General features: G+C 35.1%; 1 protein-coding gene and 1 pseudogene across 5 annotated transcripts in view; both read left to right on the top strand.

Annotated features, from left to right (window-relative positions):
- Positions 1-22,804, top strand: part of FYB2 (FYN binding protein 2) — a 94,936-nt gene that overhangs the window by 69,189 nt on the left and 2,943 nt on the right. For 4 of the 5 annotated variants that reach the window (XM_016159918.2, XM_036234456.1, XM_036234459.1 and 1 more), the window contains exons 10-15: positions 8,098-8,212; positions 8,321-8,361; positions 9,845-9,908; positions 10,879-10,977; positions 19,449-19,532; positions 21,855-21,945. In XM_016159918.2, coding sequence (XP_016015404.2) covers positions 8,098-8,212; positions 8,321-8,361; positions 9,845-9,908; positions 10,879-10,977; positions 19,449-19,532; positions 21,855-21,945 — 494 coding nt within the window. Of the gene's footprint in view, positions 1-8,097; positions 8,213-8,320; positions 8,362-9,844; positions 9,909-10,878; positions 13,816-19,448; positions 19,533-21,854; positions 21,946-22,804 lie in introns of those variants that run through there. The other variant, XR_004955102.1, reaches the window with a different exon arrangement.
- On the top strand, positions 6,111-6,229 carry LOC118606598 (annotated as a pseudogene).

Here is a 22,804-nt window from a genome sequence, read left to right as displayed (position 1 = left end):
AAGCAAAAAAAGAAAAGGTGGCTCATCTAGGAGAAAGTATGGGCATGGCTGGATCCAGGGACAAAACCACATCACAAGGACTCGGTATTACTTTCTCTACTCCTGGCTTTGCTCAGCCTCTGGCTTACCTCCGTTTTCAGACAGCATCTAGCAGTGACAGGTTTAGACCCTGTCTTCTAAGAAACCTGAGGGGAAAACTAGAAATTGCTATCTTCTCAACAGTTATAAGGCACAGATCTGTGTCTTTGGCTCTGATCGGGTCACATGCCATCCCTGAAACAGCCATTATGAATGTAGGATATGATACGATGATTGACCTAGCCTGGGTCATTAACTCACCTATAAAGTTGACGGTAGAGTCAGTTCTGCTAAAACCATACAACATCAGATTGAAAGATTTCCCAAGGAAAATAAGACCTGTTTTTAGGAGGGGGAAAAAAAGTAGACACTGGGTAGACAAAGAAAACAGACGTCCACTCCATCCCAATAGCCATAGCAAACCACTGCCATTTCCTAAAGGGTTATAATCAGAGTTATAGGAAGAGTAAATTTGTAGTCATTACAAAATGGACTCAAAACCCCTTAAAATCTGCCTCCAGGGTAGTTGGCCTCATTCCTGCCACACAACTCCTTCCTTGCATACTCTCTGCTCTATTTTCAGTTTATTGGCATATTTAGGTGTCCCTATAATTCTCCTGATGTCTTTCCTTTGTCTGAAATGCCTTTATGCTCATTCTCTACCTACTGATGTCCTATTAATCCTTTAAGATCCATCTCAAAAGTTACTTCTTTTGAGGCTTCCCTGACCTCAATCCATCCTCCTCTTTCCCACTCTTCAGAGACCCCAGTCCCTTACACCTCTCTATTTTCATTTAAGCAGCAACTGAATGACCATGTTTCCAATTTAGGCTTTAGAGTTGAGCATTTCTGGGACCCAGGACCACTATAACTGATCCCGTAACCTTGGAAAATTTATTTACTTTCATATGCAAATGAAGATACTATATTTATTCCTCAGTGCTATTTATCACTGCGTATAAAGTGTATGGTTCATGTGCTAAATAACTGTTAGTTCTCTTCATTTATTTTCATTCCTGAAAACTTACAGCATGCCTGACATTATAATTCTTTGTGTACATGTTTGTCTCTCAATATATATATACCGAGTGCACCTTGAAATTAGAGACCATTTGGTACAGTGCTTTGTATCTCTGTTACCTGGCACAGTGTCTGGCACACTTCTGCTACCAAGAAAACTTTAGTGAGTAAAGGAATGAAAGAATAAATCAAACTTCAGTTTCTGAGAGTAAAGTGGATTAGAAAATCTGAATGCTTCTTGCAACAGACACAAAGTGAAGAATAATTATTTTGTAATTTATAGAAGTATCAAAACCAGTACAAATAGAAAGCATCTCTATACCTGCAGTAAAAGGAGTCCTGGGAAGTGAGTGAGTGCCAATGCCACTTTTGCCCTGAGGGTTTTTACTGAGCTCTGACTCCCTTGAGCTCTTATTTTGACTGCATGCGGAGTACAGGGGCTCTATCCCAGAGCCTGCCTAAAGGGAGTTTATAATAGGAGACTCCTGTATAAAGTTGGGACCCCCAAAGGGTTACATCCACACTTTAAGAATAAACAAGACAGTGCCTATGGTTTACAATACTGTATCACATATTTATAAATGAGAGAAGATTTATAAATAAAAAATAATAATGCTCTCATGCATTATTACCATAATAAATTTTTTTTAATTTAAAAAAGACACAGAGGAAAAAAGACATTTCTGATGAGGTAAATAAGAAAGTGCAGAGATAGCATTAATTTAAAAACCATGCCTTAAGAGGAGAAGTAGACAGAATTATTTAGAATGTAGGGGAAAAAAGGGGGGGTTCAAATTAAAGTGAATAAAAGAGTTACAGGAAAGCCCTGAATATGGGGCTGAAAGCCATTTCCATGCAATTATGTAATGTCCATGAAGAGTCACTATAGATTTGGGGATTATACCATGATAAAAACAGCCTGAAGAAGATTATTCTGAGTAATCCGTACGTACTGCTAAAGCACAAAGGGAGTTGCTGAATCCATTAATAAGTCTTTGTAATACTTATGATGCTTAGTTATAAAATGCTTAGTTGAGAGTGGGTATGAAAATAGGAGAGTTTTGAGAAAAAAATACAAGCGAGTGTTTTTCTATTCTCCTATTCAAGTAGGCCTCTTTAGAAAAAATAAAATGATTGCTTCTTTGAAAAGAAATTCTAAAACAGTGCTTCTAAAAAAATTAGCAATATGTAAAACTCACTTGAGCAGAAGGAAAATGGCCCACTTTGACCCTGGTGCTACATGAAGGAAAAAAAAAAAATCTGTTATTATAAGCTGATCCTCATGTGCACCTGCTGTTCAAATTCACACTGTGTGGTCCAAAGGAAACTCAGTTGAATCTAAAGTTGTATTAGCTTGGTAGCCCTGCCAGACAACCGGTAGAAGCAAACATAAATCCTCTTTGATGGAACCTCCTTTTGTCCCAGGTTTCAAATAATTCCCACAAAATGATTTTTAAAAACAACAGTTTGTAGACAAAAAAATAATGAAACATACAAGTAAATAAGTCACACTGAGTGAAAACCAGCAGAACGACAGAAAACAGAAATCAACCTGCAAGATATTACAGATATTAGCATTATAAGACACAAAGCATAACTATATTTAATATTTTAAAATAAAAATAAACAGATTTTAAAGGAAATATAATCTATAAATTGATATAGAAATGCAATAGATGAATTAAACATCAGCTTCTGAGGAAATCAATGTACTAGAAGATAAATCTAGAGAGATTATCCAAAATTTATACCACAAGAGAAAGGACAGAAAAGAAAAAAAAGATAAGATTCATGGAGGATAGAATGAGAAGGTTTAAAATCAAGTCAGAGTTTCATAAAAGGACACTAGGAAGAGTGGAGAAGAGGAAATAATAGGTAAGAGAGATAGTATTAGATAATTTTCCAGAACTGTAAAAAGATATCAATTCGCAGATTCATGAGCATTAAAAATCTCAAGCAGGAAAAGTAAAAAATCCATACCCAATCATATCTTAGAGAAACTGAAGAACATTGAAAAATAAGAGATTATCTTAAAATATCATAAAAGCAGAAAAAGGAAAAGACCAATCACCTACAAAGAACTAAGTAGGCTGACTGCTGAGTTCTCAAAAACAAGAATGTATGTTTAGAATACAATGCTGCTGAAAATATATTAAATATCTACCTAGAATTTTATAACTAGTAAAAATGCCCATCAAGAATGAAGGAAAAAAAAATATTTCCAGAACAACAGTAACATATATTTTAATGACCAAATAAAACTTTCTAAAGGAAATTCTGAAGTGTGTACTTCAGGCAGAAGAAAAATAATCCCGCACAGAGAATTCTAGTTGCAAGAAATAAAACTGAACAAAAATATTAACTAAATAAAACAATAATAGTGTCAAATTAGGGCAAAGGGGACTAAAAGATTGAATATTAACAGCATATGCATTGAGAAGATGATCAAAGTTAAAGCATTCTAAGGTTTTTAATTGACAATAACTGTATTAATTCAATATTAAAAGAGAATAGCTAGAATATACTCCTTAAAAGATAGCAAAGAGTGAAAAAAGCAAGTCACAGAATGGGAGAAGATATTTGAGATAAATTTATATATTTGACAAAGGACTCATATATGAAATACATGAGTTCTATAAACATCCTTGTATCTAGAAAATATGAAACAGAAATATATTTCTATAAATATCTTTCTATCAAGAACATATAAAATAGAAATCAATCAGAAAAAAAAAATGTAGAGAAAGTGGGAAAATTTTTAAACAGACATTTCACCAAAGAGGAAATCCAAAAGGGAAATACACTGACCAACTTCATTAAGTCTCAAGGAAATGCAAATGAATCTACAATGCAGTAACACTATATGACCAACAAAATGGCTAAAATTTAAAAAGACTAAATATATCAAGTGTTAGTGAAGTTATGGAACATAACTCAAAGTTATGGAACAACTCTTCTGCACTGCTAGGATTGTAAATTGGGATAATCACTTTGAAAAATTATTAGCAGTATCGATTAAATCCCAACACATACATATCCTGTGACCAAGCAATTCCATGCCTATTCTTATACCCAGTAGAAATGTGTACTGCAAGACACATGCAACATGTTCATAGCAGAATTTTTTTTAGCCTCAAACTGGAAACTGTCCAAATGTCCATCAAAAATAGAATAAGTTGCAATATATTCATACAATGGCATAGTTATGGGAATGAACAAATTACAACTATATGCAGCAGTATGAATGTATATCACAAACATAAATGAAAGTAAGTGGCACTAAAGAGCACATTCTAAATGATTTAGTTCATATAAAGTTCAAAAATATGCAGGATTTACCTCTGGTATTAGAAAGTAAGAGAGTCATTATACTTAGGTGAAGGAACAGTGACCAGAAGAGAGCATGGGAGGGGCACTCTAGGACACAGGCAAGGTTATGTTTTTCAATCCACGTGCTGTGTACATGACTATGTTTGATTTGGGAAAATTCATTAATCTGTACTCTTATGATTTTAAACATAGTAGAGTAACTGTTAAAAGATAAGCATTGCATACGGACCTTGCAAATAAAAAAGAAAGAAGAAATCTCAATCAAGAAAGAGGAAGATGAGGGGAAGAAAATGCAATAAATAAAAGCATGTAATAAGAGAGTAGATATAAATTTTAAAATACCGATAAACTATAAATTTAATATATGAGATTCTCTCATTAGAAGATACATGCATTCAAATTTCAATATTTAAAAATATTCCAGACAAGGAAAAAAGTTCAGTACCACAAAACTAGTACTACAAGAAATGTTAAAAAGACTTAAGACTAAGAAGGAAAAAAAAAAGATTAAAAATATGAATAAAAAAAGTCAATAACTACATATCAATAATTACTTTAAATGGATTAAATGCTCATATAAAAAGACATAGAGTGGTTGAATGGATAAGAAAATAAGGGCCTTACATATGCTACCTACAAGAGATTGATTTCAGATAGAAAAACACACACTGAAATTAAAGAGATGAAAAAAGAAGCTGGTATAGAAATACTTATATCAGACAAAATAGACTTTAAAACAAAGGCTATAATGAGACAAAAAAGGACCCAATAATTCCATTTCTGAGTGTTTATCCAAGAAACCCAAAACACTAATTCAAAAAGACATATGCATTCAAATGTTCATTGCAGCATTATTTTCAATAGCCAAGATATGGAAGCAACTTAAGTATCTATGAATAGATGAATGGATAAAAAAGTTATACATATATACAATGTACTGTTAGCCATAAAAAAGAATGAAATCTTGCCATCTGCACCAACATGAATGGACCTAGATGGTATTATGCTGAATGAAATAAATCAGAAAAAAACAAATACCATATGATTTCACTTATATGTGGAATCTAAAAAACAAAATGAACAAATAAAACAGAAACAAACTCATAGATACAGACAACATTTTTATGGTTACTAGATGGGGAAGGGAGGTCGAGGGGAGAAGTAAAGAGGGGAGAGTGATTAAGAAGTACAAATTGGTAGTTATGAAATAGTCATAGAGATATAAAGATAGCATAAGAAATATAGTCAATAATATCGTAATAACTAGGGTGTCAAAGTGTACTAGATTTATTAAGGTGATCACTTTGTGAGTTATATAAATGTTAATTACTATGTTGCACACCTGAAATTGATATAATATTGTATGTCAACTAACTGAAAAATAAAAAATTGTTTTAAAAAATTGAAGAAAATTAGGGAAAAAAAATATTTGAGTGCATTTTATGTGTCCAGCATTGTTCTTGGTGCTAAGGGTATAGCAGTACACAAAAGAGACAAAACTTCCTGTCTTCAGGAAGGTTACATTCTGATCTGAAGAGACAGATAATAAATATATCAACAGTAAAATATCTACTGTGTAGAGTGGTAGTAAATGTTATGGAAAAAAATAATAAAGCAAGGAAAAAGAATTAGGGACGCAGGTGGAAGTAGTGGAAGTTGTAATTTTAAAGTGCTCATAGATGGTCTACATCCATGCCACCCTGAACAAGCCTGATCCTGTCTGATCTCGGAAGCTAAACAGGGTTAGGCCTGGTTAGTACTTGGATGGGAGGCCACCTAGGAAGACCAGGTGCTGTAGACGTAAAAAAAATGAAAAATAAGGGATTGTAAGCTGACAAGGTCCTTACAATCTGTGAGGTCAACCAAGGGTTGCCTCACCAAATAAATGATAAGTAATAATAATAATAATAATAATAAATAATAAAATAGCTCATAGATGATCTCAAAGACCTCAAGTGGATGAGGAAGTGAGTCATATGTATCTAGGGTAAGAATGTCCTGGTGAGAAAGGGAAAGAAGTGTGAATATCCTGAGGCAGGCACCTGCTGGCTGTATTGGTGCAAAAGCAGGAAGTCCAGTGTGACTGGAGCAGAGCGTCTGACAGGGTATAGTAGGAAATGAGGACAGAGATATCAAAAAGCCAGAGGGGGTAGGGTCTTTTTCAGACCATCTCAAGAACTTTGGCATTTACGCTAAATGAGATTTTAAAAGCCAATGTAAGGTTTTAAGTAGAAGAACAGAATGACTCTACTTGTATTCTACAGAATCATCCTGGCTGCTGTCTTGAAAATAGAACGTAGAAAGGTAAATTAGGAGGCTTGGTAAGAGTTTGTCGCAGGAATTTAGGTGAGAGATCATGATAGCTGGGAGGAGGGTGCTGTACTAGAGTTGAGATGTCCTTGGATTCAGGATGTGACATGAAAGTAGACTGGAGGTAGTAAATGAGAAAGGAGGCAAGGATGTCTTCAAGGTTTTGGACGGATCAACTGAAAGGGTGGAGTTGCAACTTTTTATTGAATTGGGTCTGACTTTAGGAAGAGCAAATTTGCAAAGAAATTGAGTTTGGTTTGGAATGTAATATATTTAGACAACCAATGGAAATGGTTGTCTAAGCCTGATGGAGTGTCTAGAATTCACCAGAGATGTCTAAGAGGTATAAATGTGGGCATTGACTCTGTTTTTAAAATGAAGTTACAAATTTTTACATTTGCCTCAGCCAAAAGGATTAAGAAAGTAAAAAAATTGTCCTTAACTAAGAATTAGGCACCTGTGTGTTTAACATCTTTGTTCTGTTTTGAAGAAATTTACTGATAACTTCTTAAGAAAGAGCAGGACCCTATGCCTCTGGGAGCTGACATTCATTGAGACAGTTTGGGGCCTATATGCTAACTGATTTCTTGTCAGAGGATAAAATCTTGTGGGTTGGTTCCTAGTTAATAGGCACAACTCAATTTGCTTATCGTTTATTTACAGATGTATTACTACTTATTTCTGATTAATAGTTCATGTCTGAAAATGGATCTGAATCACCCATATTCTAAATATCAATCTATACCAACTGACAAAAAGCTGGCAGTTTTATGGTAATGACAAAATTACAGCTCTGTGAAATAAACCAGCAACCTGCATTTAACTAGCTACTTGTGCGAACAATCCCAATACATTTTACAACCTGGCAAACCATCTTCTGGCTTATTCAAACATTAATGAATATTAAATGTTGACATGTGTTCAATCGATTTTTCTAAGAAATTGTACTCTAAGGAAAGAAATGCACAAAAGTAGGTCATCTAGGGGTAGATACAGAAGTCCCAGGGCTGAACCCTGAAGGACTTCACCATTTGAGAGCTGGGGTTAGAGGAAGAACCATCAAGGCAGAGAGAGGAGTTACCGGTTTACTAGGTAACTAGCACCCTTTATAAAAATGCATTAAGTCCTTGCCACAATCACCTAAAGAGCAGGTGTTATTAATCATTATCCTAACATCAGAGAATCATAACAGGGCCTCTGCAAGGGGAAATGGTTTGCCGAAGGATCATACATACCAAGATTATAATCCAGTTTTGGCACATGTAACCTGCTGTTTCCTATTCTTGCCTCCATTGCTGGTGTGTAAATGTACTTATGATAGCAGTCGTTCTTCAGGGGGTTTCTCTGTTTTCCTTACAGGTGGGAATGTGGAGGCTTTGGAGGTGACTAAAGAAACACCAGGCCAAGGGGCCTTTAAGCCAAATTCCATCTCAGAGGAGACGTACGATGACGTCGAGAACTCTAGGAGACAGGGGTAAGTACATTCCAGATCTTCAGCAGTGGGGTGAGACTTTAAATAAATGTGGTGAGACTTTAAAGGTGCAATACAAGTTAATAGTGTTTGTTTCTTTTCTCCCCACAGATTAAAGTCAGACTTCTCTAACTCATTTGCCTCAGATAATGGTAAGTGTAGGAAGATATTTCTGAAACTGTCAATAGTAATTGAGTGCTCTGTGGCTGATTTACAATAAACTATCTTTTATTTTTTTATTTTTTAAATTAGTTATTGGGGCAACATTAATTAATACAATTATAATTTTCAAATGAAAACTGCCTTTGATTTATATATATTTTTAATAATACCAATTGGGCAGGGTGGTAGTAAGCTAAGGGAAGTAAGTGGTTTGAGGTACGTGTTGATAAGTCCATTTAGAATTGTGAAGGTAAAGATGCTGTAATGGTGCTCTTGTCGGGGGGGGGGGGGGTAGGAGTGAACATTACTGTGAAATTGCTTCCTTCCTGATCTCTTCACAATGCAAAACTGATTATAGGAATGTTTTAATTTAAAACACTTTCATGGCTTCCCAATACTTTTACAATCTACCTTAACATGGTCTAATGGCCTTGAGTGGTTTGCCCCTACCTGTCTCTGAGGCCTGTTTTCTCTCTCTCCATACCCTTATGGTTGAGATCCAGTCATGCAGACCTTTTAGCTCCCTTTCCAAGCTCCCACTGTAGGATGTTTGTATATGCTACTCCCTCTTGCTGGAATTTTCTTTCCTCCCCAGACCCCTTTGCCTAAGTGACTCTTAACCTTTCTTATATCAGATCAATCATTATCCTCCCAGGGAATCCTCTCTTTGGTATATAATCTCAGAGTATCATGGCCCTCTTTTTCATAGCACTTGTCAGGGTTGTAATATAGTTAAGTGATTTTTTGCTTAATGACTGTTTTCCCTCCTAGATGGTTTTCTTCTTTATGCTTACCATTTTTCCTAGCCCCTAGTATAATGCCTGGCACATGTTATATATTTTTTTTAAATATTTGTCAAATGAATGAATGAAAAAAATAATGGAGGAATAATCAAATGCTACTCTGATTGTTTCTGTCCTTAGAATGTCAGAATTTTAGATGGAGAAACTATCCTTGAGATCATTAAACACATTACCCTCATTTTAAAATGGAAACTGAGGCACAGAGAAGTTAAATGACTCTCCCAAACTCCTTGTGTGTGAGTCAAGTTCTGAACTTGAAAATCCTCTGTCAGGGTAGTCTCAAAGTATATCTGTGACCATTAAAGCATATGTGCCGGGCTAAGCTCAAGCCATGCTATTAAGGGAAAGATTATTCAAGATGTATTAGTTCTCCATTATTTCCCCAGAATTCAACACAGTGTCTGATGTTTAGTAGATTCTGATTATTATATACTAAATATACACAGGAGGGGGGCATTGACCAAATCAGATCAGAGTTGGAATCAGGTTTTATATAGGTTTAATTATTTTTACTATATGCTTATAAAAATATGTGCATGTTTCGATAAAAAATGCTTAATAACAAAGATCAAACTCTTTTAGCACCTGGTAGGTATCCAATAAATATTATTTAACATGAATCTGAACTATTGTCATTATAATGAATGAAAAGTTTTGTTTTTAATTTCAGAAGAAAATAGTGAAGAAATGTATGAAGATGTCTACAAAACAAAGAGCAACTACTCAAAGATGGAGTGAGTTTCTCTCTTTCTTGGCTTCCTAGCTAATGCTATTTCCTGTTAGTCTAAGAAAACCAGTTTAAGAAGTGGCTCCTTTGCCTGCCCTCACCATCTTAGGGAGGATTTGCATAGAGAATAGAGATAAGCTATTTTAATACCACATGGTGATCAATAGAATACTTGTAATTACATATGTTATAAATTTCGAATCATACTGCTTTCTATTTTGAGAAAACCTCCATCTTCCAGAGTAGATGACTTTGATATTGTGTTAGGAAATAAGTGAGAAAGAAGTAAATGTCAATAAAACTTGCTTCAATTCTATAGTATTTTTTCTAGAAAGATGTCAATGGTTATGATTTATCTGTGTCTTTGCAAATTACTAAGACTGTCATTGAGATTTGGGCTTAATTTAGTATCTAAAAATTCAGTGTTATCAAGAATAATATTTGTCCAAGTGGGCATTATTTGTTAAGTTTAATTATTAGAGGCACATTGTAGAAAGGTAACAAACAAAAGTTTCGGGTGAAGGGAAAAGACAGAATCCATGGTGAGCTGGATGATGTGGGTATGTTATTCCCTCTCCCTACTCACCCAAAAAAACCAAGAACATATTTGGAAAAATTTTATTCATCACCTGGGCAGTCAGTGTATCACCGTTGTTGTATTACATCATTCTGTAAATTAAAAATCAGCAACATGAATTTCAGGAGCCATTCTTATAATGTATTTCTAGTATAGTTTGTAAAATAAGCTTCTAAAAGTAAGACTTTGCTCTGTGAACTCTGCAAAATAGAGACCATTTGCAGTAGGTGAAAATTTGTATTAAAATGAGCACAGAAGTCGACAAGGCATTTCCCTGCTCTTCCTCGACTAGAGTGTATTTTAGAAATGAGACAAAAGCCTTTGATCCTTTTTACTCCAACAGCCTTCCATCTCTATTACTCTCTCAAATGGTGTGTTTATATTCTCCGATTCCTCTTAGTTTAGATGGAAAAGAAGCATTTAAAAGACTGCAGAGGTTCTTCAGGAAAGAAAAGGATAGACTTAAGATGAAGAAAACCAAGTCAAAAGAAAACATAAGGTAAAAAATAAAAAAGTTTTTATTTCTTTGTATGAGAGGATTAGTGGTGCTGGCGTGGTAGTTACACAGCTTGATGTTCTCCATCCTATTCTCAAAAACAGTGGAGGGGATATCAGAAACTAAAACCAAAAGCTCTGGTTATTACCTGCCTCTTTCTTGTCAAGTTTTAAGTGAACCATACCCACAGATATTAATGAAAAAATGACAGCCCCTGTTGAAAAAACTGTCGTAAAAAGGCTGTAAACAAGGATACAGAGAAAGTCTTAATCTTACCACTAAGCATTATATTATTAATTACGTCCTTTTTTGCTTTCTTATCCCCACAAGTTCCAGTGGTTTTATTTGTCTACACTTCCTATTCTAATTTGTCTCTCTTGAGAAGGGCAACATGTGGAGAGGGGAGATGAACTTTTCAGCTAAAGTCCATGTATCTCAGTATTAGACCTGGAAAGACCCTTCCAAGGTCACACTGGCCAAGTACCAATGTTTGGGAAATTTATACTTTCAGTGGTAGTAAAAAGAGACAGGAGGCCTAGATTTTGGATTCTAGTTTCAGCTCTTCCAATTATTCAGTCTATAACAATGGGCAAAACATTCCTTTGTGCACTCATACAGCCCAAGTGTCTTCTTGTCTACAATGAAAGGGAGACTGAGTAGTCTCTGGAGGTACCTCTCTCTCTAATCTATAGATTTAAGTACATAGGTAAAAACACAAATCTGCATATTATGAGGGCAGGGATGGTATAATAATTTGCTCAAGGTCATTACATATATTGACATGGAATTTTGTTATTATACTTATTTTGAAGTTCTTTCAGTTACAAAGTCTCAAAGTTATGTGATCTTAAGTCTAATTATCTGTAGGATGTAGATCTACCAAGACAGCCAGCAGAGTACGGGGTTTATAAACTGTAGTCCTGACCATCGAAGATAAGGGAGTTTGGCTCCAGTGGTCAATGAGACCTAAAATCAGACCCTGGCCCTAGCAGGTTAGATGCTTCTGACAAAAATTATTAGCATGATACCAACAGTCCCTTAAAAATTGAATCCAGGTGAGAATGCTCTGACTCCAATGACCACATATTTCTTCTACTCCATCCTGCATATCACAGTCCTGACAGCATCCAGTTTGGTCTCATAGACCAGCGGTCCCCAACCTTTTTGGCATCAGGGACCAGTGTGCCTGTAAGAATCTAATGCATGATGATCTGAGGTGGAGCTGAGGTGGTGATGCTAGTGCTGGGGAGTAGCTGCAAATACAGATGAAGCTTCGCTAAGTCACCTGCCACTTACCTCCTGCTGTGTGGCCCATTTAGTAACAGGCGCAGGGGTTGGGGACCTCTGTCATACAAACTAACAGCGGGGATTACTGAGCATCTATCTGCTCTGTCCCAGGGACATTCACTTAGGTATGCCCGTCCAGTATAAAACTGTAAGATAGGCACTAGGATTTTAGAAATGAAGAAATTGAGACTGATCTTTCCGAAAGTACTCTTCCTTTGGACATTCCTTGATTATGTTTTTATCTGAGTGCTGTATTAATTTACTTCAGTCTCCTTCACTAAATCCCAAGCTACTTCAGGACAGAAACTCTGTCTGATCAATTTGTATATGGAACAGATGGGCCTGGCAAGTGTCCCCAAAATACCTGGTGGACTGAACTTATATTATTGTTTAAAATGCATGGATTTTTTTTTCTATCACATCATACTTCCTTCCATGTGATCTCCTTACCCATGAGATTTGAGGAGAACAACACAATCTACCTGGGCCTACTGTCCTTTCACATTTAGCAATTTACCATCTTCCATTTCCACCTAGCCTAGAATTCTCCCCTCAAGTCCTTGCTTTGGCCTACGTATATACATAGGCAGGGTTCGGTGTCACCAGAAGGTTGTTCTCTCTCACCATATTTATCCCACATTGTCTGTATCTGAATGACATCTTGGAATGTTAGAAGGCTGAAAGAGAATCCCATGGATGGAGAAGGGCATGGCTGTGGAATAACCTGAGGTTGTCTGCTTAGAAAAGGTAGTATAGTTGGTCACAAGCCATAAATAAGCTCATTTAAAAAGGGAGTGGTAAGTGATCAGAACAAAGCTGAAGAAAACATTTGCTTCACATCTTTGCCTAGAAGCCTCTGTATTAAGAAACCTAGTCATCAATCTGTTATTCTGAACATATTTGTTGTTTTTTTTCCTTAAACCTTTTGTGTCTTTTGTCAATCAACAGTGCATTTTCCATTTCATTGCCTGATGTAGGTAAGTGACATCCACTTTCTGCTGGCATGAAACTGCTCAGTATTGGCATATGCTGGGGCAGGTAAAGAGAAGTAGTAATCCCTCCTGCATTCCATAGTTAACAAAAAACTGATATATTACAATCAAAGATGAAATTTTACACAATAATAATATTGACTTTGGGGAAGATGAGAAATTTTCTCAAGTGCCTACTATATACCAGGCCTCTTAAATCCCAGTGAAATAGGTGTTATCCCTTTTTAGGGAGGCTCCCAGAGCCACATCTCTTCTTTAGTGATCTGAGATTTAAATTCAAGTTGTTTTGATTATGAAGCTCATTCATTTGACATTATGCCGCACAGCCTCTTGAAGGATTTTACACCCAAATCACCCTAATTAAGACATAATTTGAACATGATCAGATTTTGATAAAACAGGCTTGGGGATGCACCTGAATAATTGTGTGCAATCTGAGAAGCCAGGGACTGCGTAAACCATACCTAATTATGGACTATTTTGATCTTATCTTGATCTTAGAATTTAGGTCTCAAGAAATTATTATACATGATGACGTGAACATAAATGAAAAAGAGTCAAAGTAAGTTCATTTACCTTATTGACCATCCCTGCTTTTTAACCCATTTCCTGGTGTTTTGTTAAATATGGTCAAATTACCATCCTCAGATCCTTGGATACTTGATGAAAAGTCAACTCGTGGTACTCCCTTAAGAAGGGAAGAAAATAACAGGTGATCTAACAGTGGTGATTAAAAATTCACTGGAGCTTTAGAATGTTTCTTATATGAGAATCTAGAGACTTGAAACTGATTTCAACACAATTACTTATTTAATCATGTCTTATGTACAAGGCAATGTGGAAGATAATGAGAGCTATCTTATAGAACTTCTGTTCTCAAAGACTAAATAACTATAATCTATCAAAAAAAGAAAGCATCCCAAAACATGATTCTCCCTCTCTAGCTACTTATCTGTCCTTTCCCTCTCAACTAAATGACTGAAAATACAGGTCTCCTCCTTTTATTCCAAGATCACTGCAATTGGGCTTCTGTTCCTATCACACTAGAGAACTTATGTTTGATAAGGTCACTAATAACTTCTTTGTTAAATCTAGTGGATACCTTTAAGTCTTTATTTTACTTGGCTTCTCTATAATATCTTAAATTGTCGATTATACCATCCTTCGAAGGAAAAAATGTTAATTTTCCCCCAGGTTTTCATGTTATTTTTTATTCATCTTTAGCTGTTGTTCCTCCTGTTTGGTTGTTTTTGGTTTTGTGCGCATATGTGTGAGTTCTAATTTTACTATTTATCTCTTTAAGTATGTATTCCTAAGATTTCCTATGTCAGTTCTAGTCTGTCTTCATATGTTCTTGAATGATCTCATCCACATCTAGGGCTTTAATTATAATCATTAAAGTAATGATATCGAAACTTACATTGGGGTCAGATTTCCTTTCTCCACCCTGCTGAATAACTCTATTTGAAACTCAGAATTCCATAATAACTAATACTCTCAACTCTCCCCATCCAAATATGGTCCCGTTTCTTCTAATCTCTATGTTGGTAATGTTGAAACTGTGTTGTTTCAACACAGTTACCCAACCAAAACCCTGGGCATTGTCCTCAACAATTCCTCTCTTGCCCTGCACCCTCTTCTGTCCCCATAACTCTCAAAACACTCCCACTTTCCATCCCTATTGCGTAGCCACAGTGCAAGCTCTCATTGTTTCTTAGCTAGACTGTCGTGACAACTTCCCAAATGACCTATGTCTACTTCAGTTTATTCTCCAAACTTTCAGAAGTGCAGATATGTTCATAACACAAAACCAACAATCCACCAGCTTAGAAACATTTAGTGGTTTTCCCTTGCTCTCACAATGAAAAACAAACTGCTTAGGAAGACATAAAATTCATTCATTTCACATTGGAATTTGGTTGTTTAGATATTTTGAAAGAAAATTCAGAATGTATACGTTGAGAAGAGTACATAGTTGGGGAATACCTCTATTATGGGGGTGAGAATTTAAGAAAAAAAAAAACCGAATGGTTCTACCTGTAACACTTTGCCATGCTTTTTGCCTGGTAACCTATTTTATTTCTCACTATTTAAAGCTGAATTCAGATTTTACTTTTCCCAGGAAGCCCTCTCTGACTTCATCTATTTATGTTAGGTACTCCTTTTTTATCAGAAGATTTTTCTCATATTTGTATGTATAGTGTAGTAGAGATCTAATTAAATTTTCTTCCATAGAAATAAATGTGCTAGCGTAATTAACTAGTCTCTATTTTTCCCATTGATCTACAATACCATCTTTGTCACATGAGCTTTCCATATATTTGAAGATCTTTTTCCATGCTCTCTATTCGATGCCGGTGTTGTTTCCTTCCTTATTACATTGTGGTCTGGAAAAAGTAGTTGACATCAGTGTCTTCACATGTTTTGAGACATGATTTATGCCTGGAATATGGTCAATTTTTGTAAATGTTCCATGTGTACTTTAGAAATATATTAATTCTCTAACTTTTTGACATAAGGATCAATTTACGTCCTTTAAATCAAGTATGGTTAGCTCTATTAAAATCTATAGATTTATGAATTTTTAAATGCTTGATCCAAAGAAATGGGCTGAAATCTCACACAAATATGGTATATTTGTCATGTTCTGAAAAAAGTTCTATCAGTTTTTGCTTTATATATCCTGAGGCTCTTTTATTAGTTACAAACAAAATATAAAATATCTTCGAGTGAACTGAATGTTTCTGTTGTAGCTCTCTCTATTCCTAATACTATTAATAACAAAATACTTATATAGCTTTTAATGTAGGTCAGTCACTGTTTCATGTATTTAATATGTATTAACACATTCAGTCTTCACAACAGTCCTGTGAGGTAGATATGTTTTAATACAAATTTATAGAAGAGAGACTGAGGCACAGAGGTGAAGTTGTTCAAACTCACATAGTTAAGTGTTAGAAGCAGAATTCGAACCCAAGTAATTGGATGACTAATCCATTCTTTAATATTTACATTATGCCCTCTCTCCTAGTGATTCTTTTTTTAGAGTCTAATTCCCAGAAATTATATGACTACTGATCTTTCTTTTAGTTAGTATTTCCCGAGTATACATTTTTGATCTTTTAAGTTTCTATTGTCCGTATTCTCATTCACTGTGCCCATATAAATTGCATAGAGCTGAATCTGGCTTTAAAAAAAATTCAATTTGACAATCTGTCTCATCTCCTACCTTGTCCTTGACCTCAGGTTCAACCTTCTGAAATACTGTGGTGCTGATATTAGCATTTTCCTCAGGACAAACTTGCCTTTTGTGCTTGCGTATTGCTAATCTGTTCTCTGTCTGGTTTCAGCTGGTTTAGTGGAGGCTAATAGGATACTATACATAATGCTCACTCTAAATGTAACGTATAACAATTTTTTAAGACAAAAGAAAACAAAAAGTTTTATCCAGGATATGGTGGTTTGGTATTGGGAAGACCCTTTCAGAATATGCTGCCCTATGAGGAAGTCCAGAACTCTGCATAAGAGGGCACTATAATTGTAGCTGCACTTTAGGAAAGAAATCCAACTCTTCCATAGAATGCCTTGAAGAGAAGGTCATAAGTAGATATGTCAGAATATTATTACAATTGCTCAGGTGAAAGATGATCAAAATGTGTTCTACAGTAGTACAAGTGGAGTACAAATGGAGAAGATATTTCAGGAGAACTTAAGTGGATTTATTAAATTGTAAATTCCTCTGGTAGAAACCGTATCTTCTTCATCTCTATCATCCAGTTCCTAAGATAGCATTTAAAACATGGTAAGTACTCAAGGAATATTTTATGAATAAATGGTATTTATCAAGTAACTTAGCTCTTTATTTCTTTTTTTTTTTTTTTTATGTGATAGAGTAAATCTTCCATAGTTTGGCCTTAGAGAAACCAATTATTAAAGGCACTTGTAACAGATAGAACATTGATGGAAAGTAGCAGATTTGGAATTAGAATGATGTTTTTCTTTCAAGTTTGGCTAGTCTGAATGTCATGTCTTGGTAGGTGTTAGACTGAGGAGTAGCCTAAACCACTCTGAGTTAAATTGTTGATAAATAATCTGGACCCCTGCTTTATGTTTCACTTCCTTTTTATTAGAATATCTCCTAGTCACTCAGCAAGAGAAGGAAGAAAAGAAGGGAATCTTGAAAAGGGCACTGAATGGTTTCTACTACTTGACACTCGTGAGACCTGGGCATGTTGTCTTACTTCTCTGAACCTTAGTTTCTTAACCTGTGATATGGCAATAACAATCCTCATCTTGCCAAATTAATAAGCTCTCTACCTAGATCACTAGAAAAGCTAAAATAAGTTAACAGAGACACGATGAGTTGACATTAACGTTCACATGGTTAGCATGGGTATATATTGGTATGACCTTCCTGAAAGAATAATTTGGCAATATGTATCTAAAATGCCCAGACCCTGTATTTAACACAGTAATTTGACTTCAAGCAACTAGCTCTAGTGAAAAATAAAGGACCCATAAAAAATTATGCACAGAAATGTCTATTTCAGGGATATTATAAAAATAAAATGTTTAAAGCTGCCCAAATATCCAATAATTTGCTTATTATATAGTACTCAGCATAAATATTTAAATATATGCTAAATATATACTAGTTTCCAGTCACAGGGAGAAGTGCTTATACCATGACAAGTGAAAAATAGCAGAATGCAAAATCATGTATATAGTATACTCTCAATTCAGTTTTTAAAAGGACTTAGAAAATGTTTAGAAGTAAACACAGATGTCTTTGAGAGGTCAGATTATGCTTATTTTGTCTCTTTTCTACTGCTTTCAAATTTTTACATACTCAAAATATGTAGCTTTATCAGTAAAGAAAATAAACTTTCAAATAGGCATTTGCCTTGCCCATTCCCTTCCTCATAGTTCTAGCTCCTTCCAAATAAGTCTATGCACCAGTTGTCTTTGAAGGCTTGCTGTATGCCTAGCATTGTGCTGAGCTCACCAGACACATTGGAATATATGTCTGGATCCCACCTTCTGGGAACCTAAAGTAAGGAGAGAAAACAAGTGACCACTGGACAATTAGAAAAGCAACTGCTGAGCTCCATGTTCTAAACTCCACAGTCAGCAAACAGTAAAAGAAGAAAGGGATGGAAGGAGATCCCTCAACAAGCTCTAGAGGGCTCCTTAAAAGCCCTCCCTAAGCTGCATCTTCAGTGCTGGTCAAATGCCGAGTCCTTGACATTCTGTTGGATACTTGTGATCACAATGTGAAAGGGAATGGTAACAGAATGTCCCTGAAAATTTCAAATTCCTGAGACATATATCCTTGTGGCTATAATTTACCCTATGAAGTTTTTGAAGTGTTCAAATGTGCAGGTACCAGAGATATACAAATGGTTGGTAGAGTAAGATCCTGTCTTGCTTATGTTAATGATGGACATATTGGTAATTTTGTCATATCCGAGAAAAAATGTTTTGAAGCAGCACGTATGATAAAAGACCATAAACTTAAGAGTCAAATGCACCTGGGTTTAAAGCTACTATTTCTGTGACCATGATAGTTCTGTGATCATCTATTTCCTCCTTTGTAAAACTTTATGAATGACTACTTTAAAAGACAGTTGCAATACTGACTGTGAAAAATATATTAGTTAATATATGTAAAATGCCAGAATAAGACTCAACACCTAGGTGCTCAAAAAGTATTAGCTCTTTCTGTAATACCCTCTTCCCTCCTTGAATCTTTTTCTACTAATATTTAACAGTAGTTGGATTAGTTTTCTCTCATGGTGAAAGTTAATATTATATTTCCCTATTAGAAGCAAAGAAAGTGAAGCTTAGAAAGGAGAGGAAGTATGATTATAAGCAGGTTGATCTCTTGCTTCTGGTTTCAAATTTGAATCACTGAAGATCAGGGGTCAGCAAACTACAGCCTGTGGGCCAAATGCAGCTGCCACTTGTTTTTATGAATACAGTCTCAACAGCAGAGTTGAGTAGTTACCATAGAGATGGTAAGGCTTGCAAAGCCTAAAATATTTACTATCGGACCTTGCCATAGATTATCAAAATATAGTTCTGGATGACTAAATTTTTTTTTGTAAAATATAACTGCCCAGAAAGTGCTAATGGTTCCATAAATGTTTTTAGCTCAGTCTTACTTTACTTGCTGAAAAGTATTGTACTCCGCAGAGATGAAGATAAAGTAAAAGCTCGGAAGCCCAAGTTTTTAGTACCAAAGGAAAAACAAGAAAAAACTGCTGAAGAATCAGAAAGGTAAGGACACAGGTGTGCTGACATTACAGCTTATCTGCTGCAATTTATACCTCTTACTAAATGTGTAACCTTAGGAATGTCAGGAAATTTGATTTTCAGGTTCCTCATCTACAAAATGAGAATTATAACACCCAATCATAGTACAGTTGAAAGTATTAGAAGAGACAAGGAATAAGAAAATATAAAGAGTCACACACCCTTATTTTCATCATCATTGAGGAAAGATTTCAAGCTAGCCCTTATTTAACAATGAAAAACTTCCAGTCTTCTTTTAACTGTAAGGGCTTTTTCCCTGTAAGACAGATCTTAAATAACATACCAATTTGAACTTGAATGAAACTTTGAGAAGAGAAACTAGATATCATAGAGTAAGACCAATTACCCTAAAATATAATTCTAGTTATGACTACGTTAATGTTAAATTAAAAAAAAAAGTTTTATCAACTCAAAATCTAACTTTCACTCATGTGATTCAAGTTCCCATTGGTTGTTGGGAGGTGATTTTTTTACGGTCTCAAGATAGTTACTTGGTGCTATGTGCTCCAGTCTTCATCTCAATTACTAGGAAATGGAGCTGTATCTGAGGGAAACTGTTTAATCAATGTCTCTGGGAAATCTTTGTCTAAATAGTCATTGATCTGGGAACACTGTATGGTCTGTCTTCTCTAGGGAACTTGTCTAGAAATGTCCTACAGGGGCACCCCAAATGAAATAAGACATTGGTTTACACCAAATTTAAACTCAGAGAATGGCACAGGATAATCCTTCCCCTAAGTGTACTTCCTTTGACTTTAGACTTGATGTAATTTATTTTTCCCAAGTTGGAAAGATGTATTCACAGACTAGAAAAGCACTTCTCACCTTAAATTTCATTCCTTTGTGTAGCATAGCAAAACAAAATCCAAGAGAGGAAACAGTTAAACTTTTTACCTCCCACTCACCCAAAGAATAACTTCTTAGTATTTTAATGACTATACATGTCTTTTTAGGGAACAGTTTGCTGGTGTTTTTTCATTTCTTATAACAAAATGACATAGTTTACTTTTATTCTCAATTAAGTAAATTTTTGAAAACGTATGTTGAGGCTCTCACTACTCTTATAGATTGATGTATCGATTTCAACGTACTCTTACCTTCATTTTAAATGGTTTCTACCATAATATATTCTATCATAAGTGATGTTTTCTATATTAGTTTGATACTTTTATTATCCCTTTATTAATCAAGATGATAAATTTTCAGAGACATTAGGAGATGGTATGACACATATAAAGGCATGGATTTGACAGCCCACCTTGTAAGATGTTCCATGTAGACTTTGTATATAGATGAGAAAGGGCAACTGGAAAGGCAGATTGTGGCCAGAATATAAAATGTACCCTGTACCATGCTAAGAAATATGACTTAATCTTATAGGCAGTAGAGACACAGTAGAAAGTTATAAAGCAAGAGAGTGACATGATCAATTAAATCTTAGAAAGATGACTAGAGGTAGGTATGCAGGTGGATTTGCAAAAGGAAAGGCAAGAAGAAAATGGTATTTCAAGCAAGAAGCAGTCATAGCCTGGTAGTGGCTGTAATCTTAGAAGGAATGAAATAGATATAAGTGACACTTTGAAAAAAATCTGACACGACTTGCTTGACCTTTTTTCCTTTTGTTAATTCATAAAACTAATAAAATGTAGTGCCAACATCCACAGAAGACCAGGAGGGAGGAAGAGGGAGAAGTAAAAGCATAATCAGCCTCTGCTGCAGGGTTATCCACTTTTATGTCTTGAAACTTTTGCATTTATTTTGTGGTAACTTGCTTTATTTCTTAATTCTATCCTCCATAATCATTCAACAAACCAGGCAGTTATTTAATCGATGCACAGGGATTTTTGATTCCCCAATTAAGCTTAAAAACTTGGAAAATGAAAAAATATAAGCCATTTACTCACTCTTATTGGTTTCCATTAAATAATCTGAGGGGAATAGGACAATATATAAATTTCCTTAAGTTTCATCTTTCTTAAGTTAATTATACTTCTAAATCTGAAGTTTGTAGTTTAACTTAAATTATTTAACCAATTAGATGTTTTTTCAAGTTATCTTACTGTCAAAAACATTTTTAATTGTAAGGGAAAACAACTGGTTTTATTTACTCTGTCCAGTAGTTTTGACAATCTGCTTAGTGGGAATGTGTGTGTAATAAAATTATACATAAAATTATACACACAAAAAAATTATACCCGAATTTATCCTGAAACAGAATGACTTTATAGGTTTGGAAACTTAGTTTTATTATAGTACATTTAACTCTACCTGCATTCTTCTTGCCAGTTTATCGCCGAGAAATTTCTTCAGAACCAAGAAGCAAAACTTAGAAAAAAAAAGAATGGAAAGAGAAAAACGTTTTAGAGAAAGATTTGAGGTATGTTTTCCTCTGAAGGTAAAGATCAACAATATTAAATGCCAGAAACTTGTTTTCAAAGATTCTGTATGTGTTGCACCTCTGCCTCTCTGGGATTAAGACATGATCTTTGACTAAAAAGCTGGTATTTTTATTTTTTCCAGATGCATTTCTGTATTATCATGCTTTTTGTATATGCTATTTCCTCTGCCTGGAAAAAAATCCTAAATTGCTCCATTCAAATGTCACCCACTGTTTCTAACTTTTCTCCAGGCAAAGTTACTCCCTCAGCACACTTTAAAAATTCCAGTAAACACATATCCATTACAACAGTGATCAGCTGTAATGCGTGTGTGCCCACAGCACATTTAGAACTAAATTCTTGAATTCCTTTTGAAAGAGAGACTTTCTCACTCAAGTTTGCTCCTCAGCTCCCAACATAAAACTAGTCACACGATGTTCAGTGAATGAATGAATCACTAAACAAATAAATGAATAATTGAATGAATGAAGCAGCATCTAGGGCTCCTTGACTTCTTGTCATGGAGAATCCATGGGCACTTTTCCCATAATTCCAACTAAACCAAACAATTTAGTTGGAATAAAACAGTCCTCCCTTGATTTCATTATACTGTCAAAATAAGAATTTATTTTTTAAAAAACTGAATACCTCCCATGTGCTAGGCACTGGATTGTGACAGAGTGCAGACTGCTCATAAAATGTGTCCAAGTCGCTACTCTGCCTAAAATCTTTCAGAAGTTTCCCAATGCCAAATGGGTAAAGTTTGAGCTTCTAAACATGGCATACAAAGCTCTTCATGTCTTGGCTTTTGCTTGTCTTTCGGATTTTATTTCCTGCCATTCTTCACCTTGCACTTTG

The sequence above is a fragment of the Rousettus aegyptiacus genome, unplaced genomic scaffold (assembly GCF_014176215.1).
Source record: "Rousettus aegyptiacus isolate mRouAeg1 unplaced genomic scaffold, mRouAeg1.p scaffold_m13_p_1, whole genome shotgun sequence".
Lineage (NCBI taxonomy): Eukaryota > Metazoa > Chordata > Mammalia > Chiroptera > Pteropodidae > Rousettus > Rousettus aegyptiacus.
This window is presented reverse-complemented; position numbering and strand designations above follow the sequence as displayed.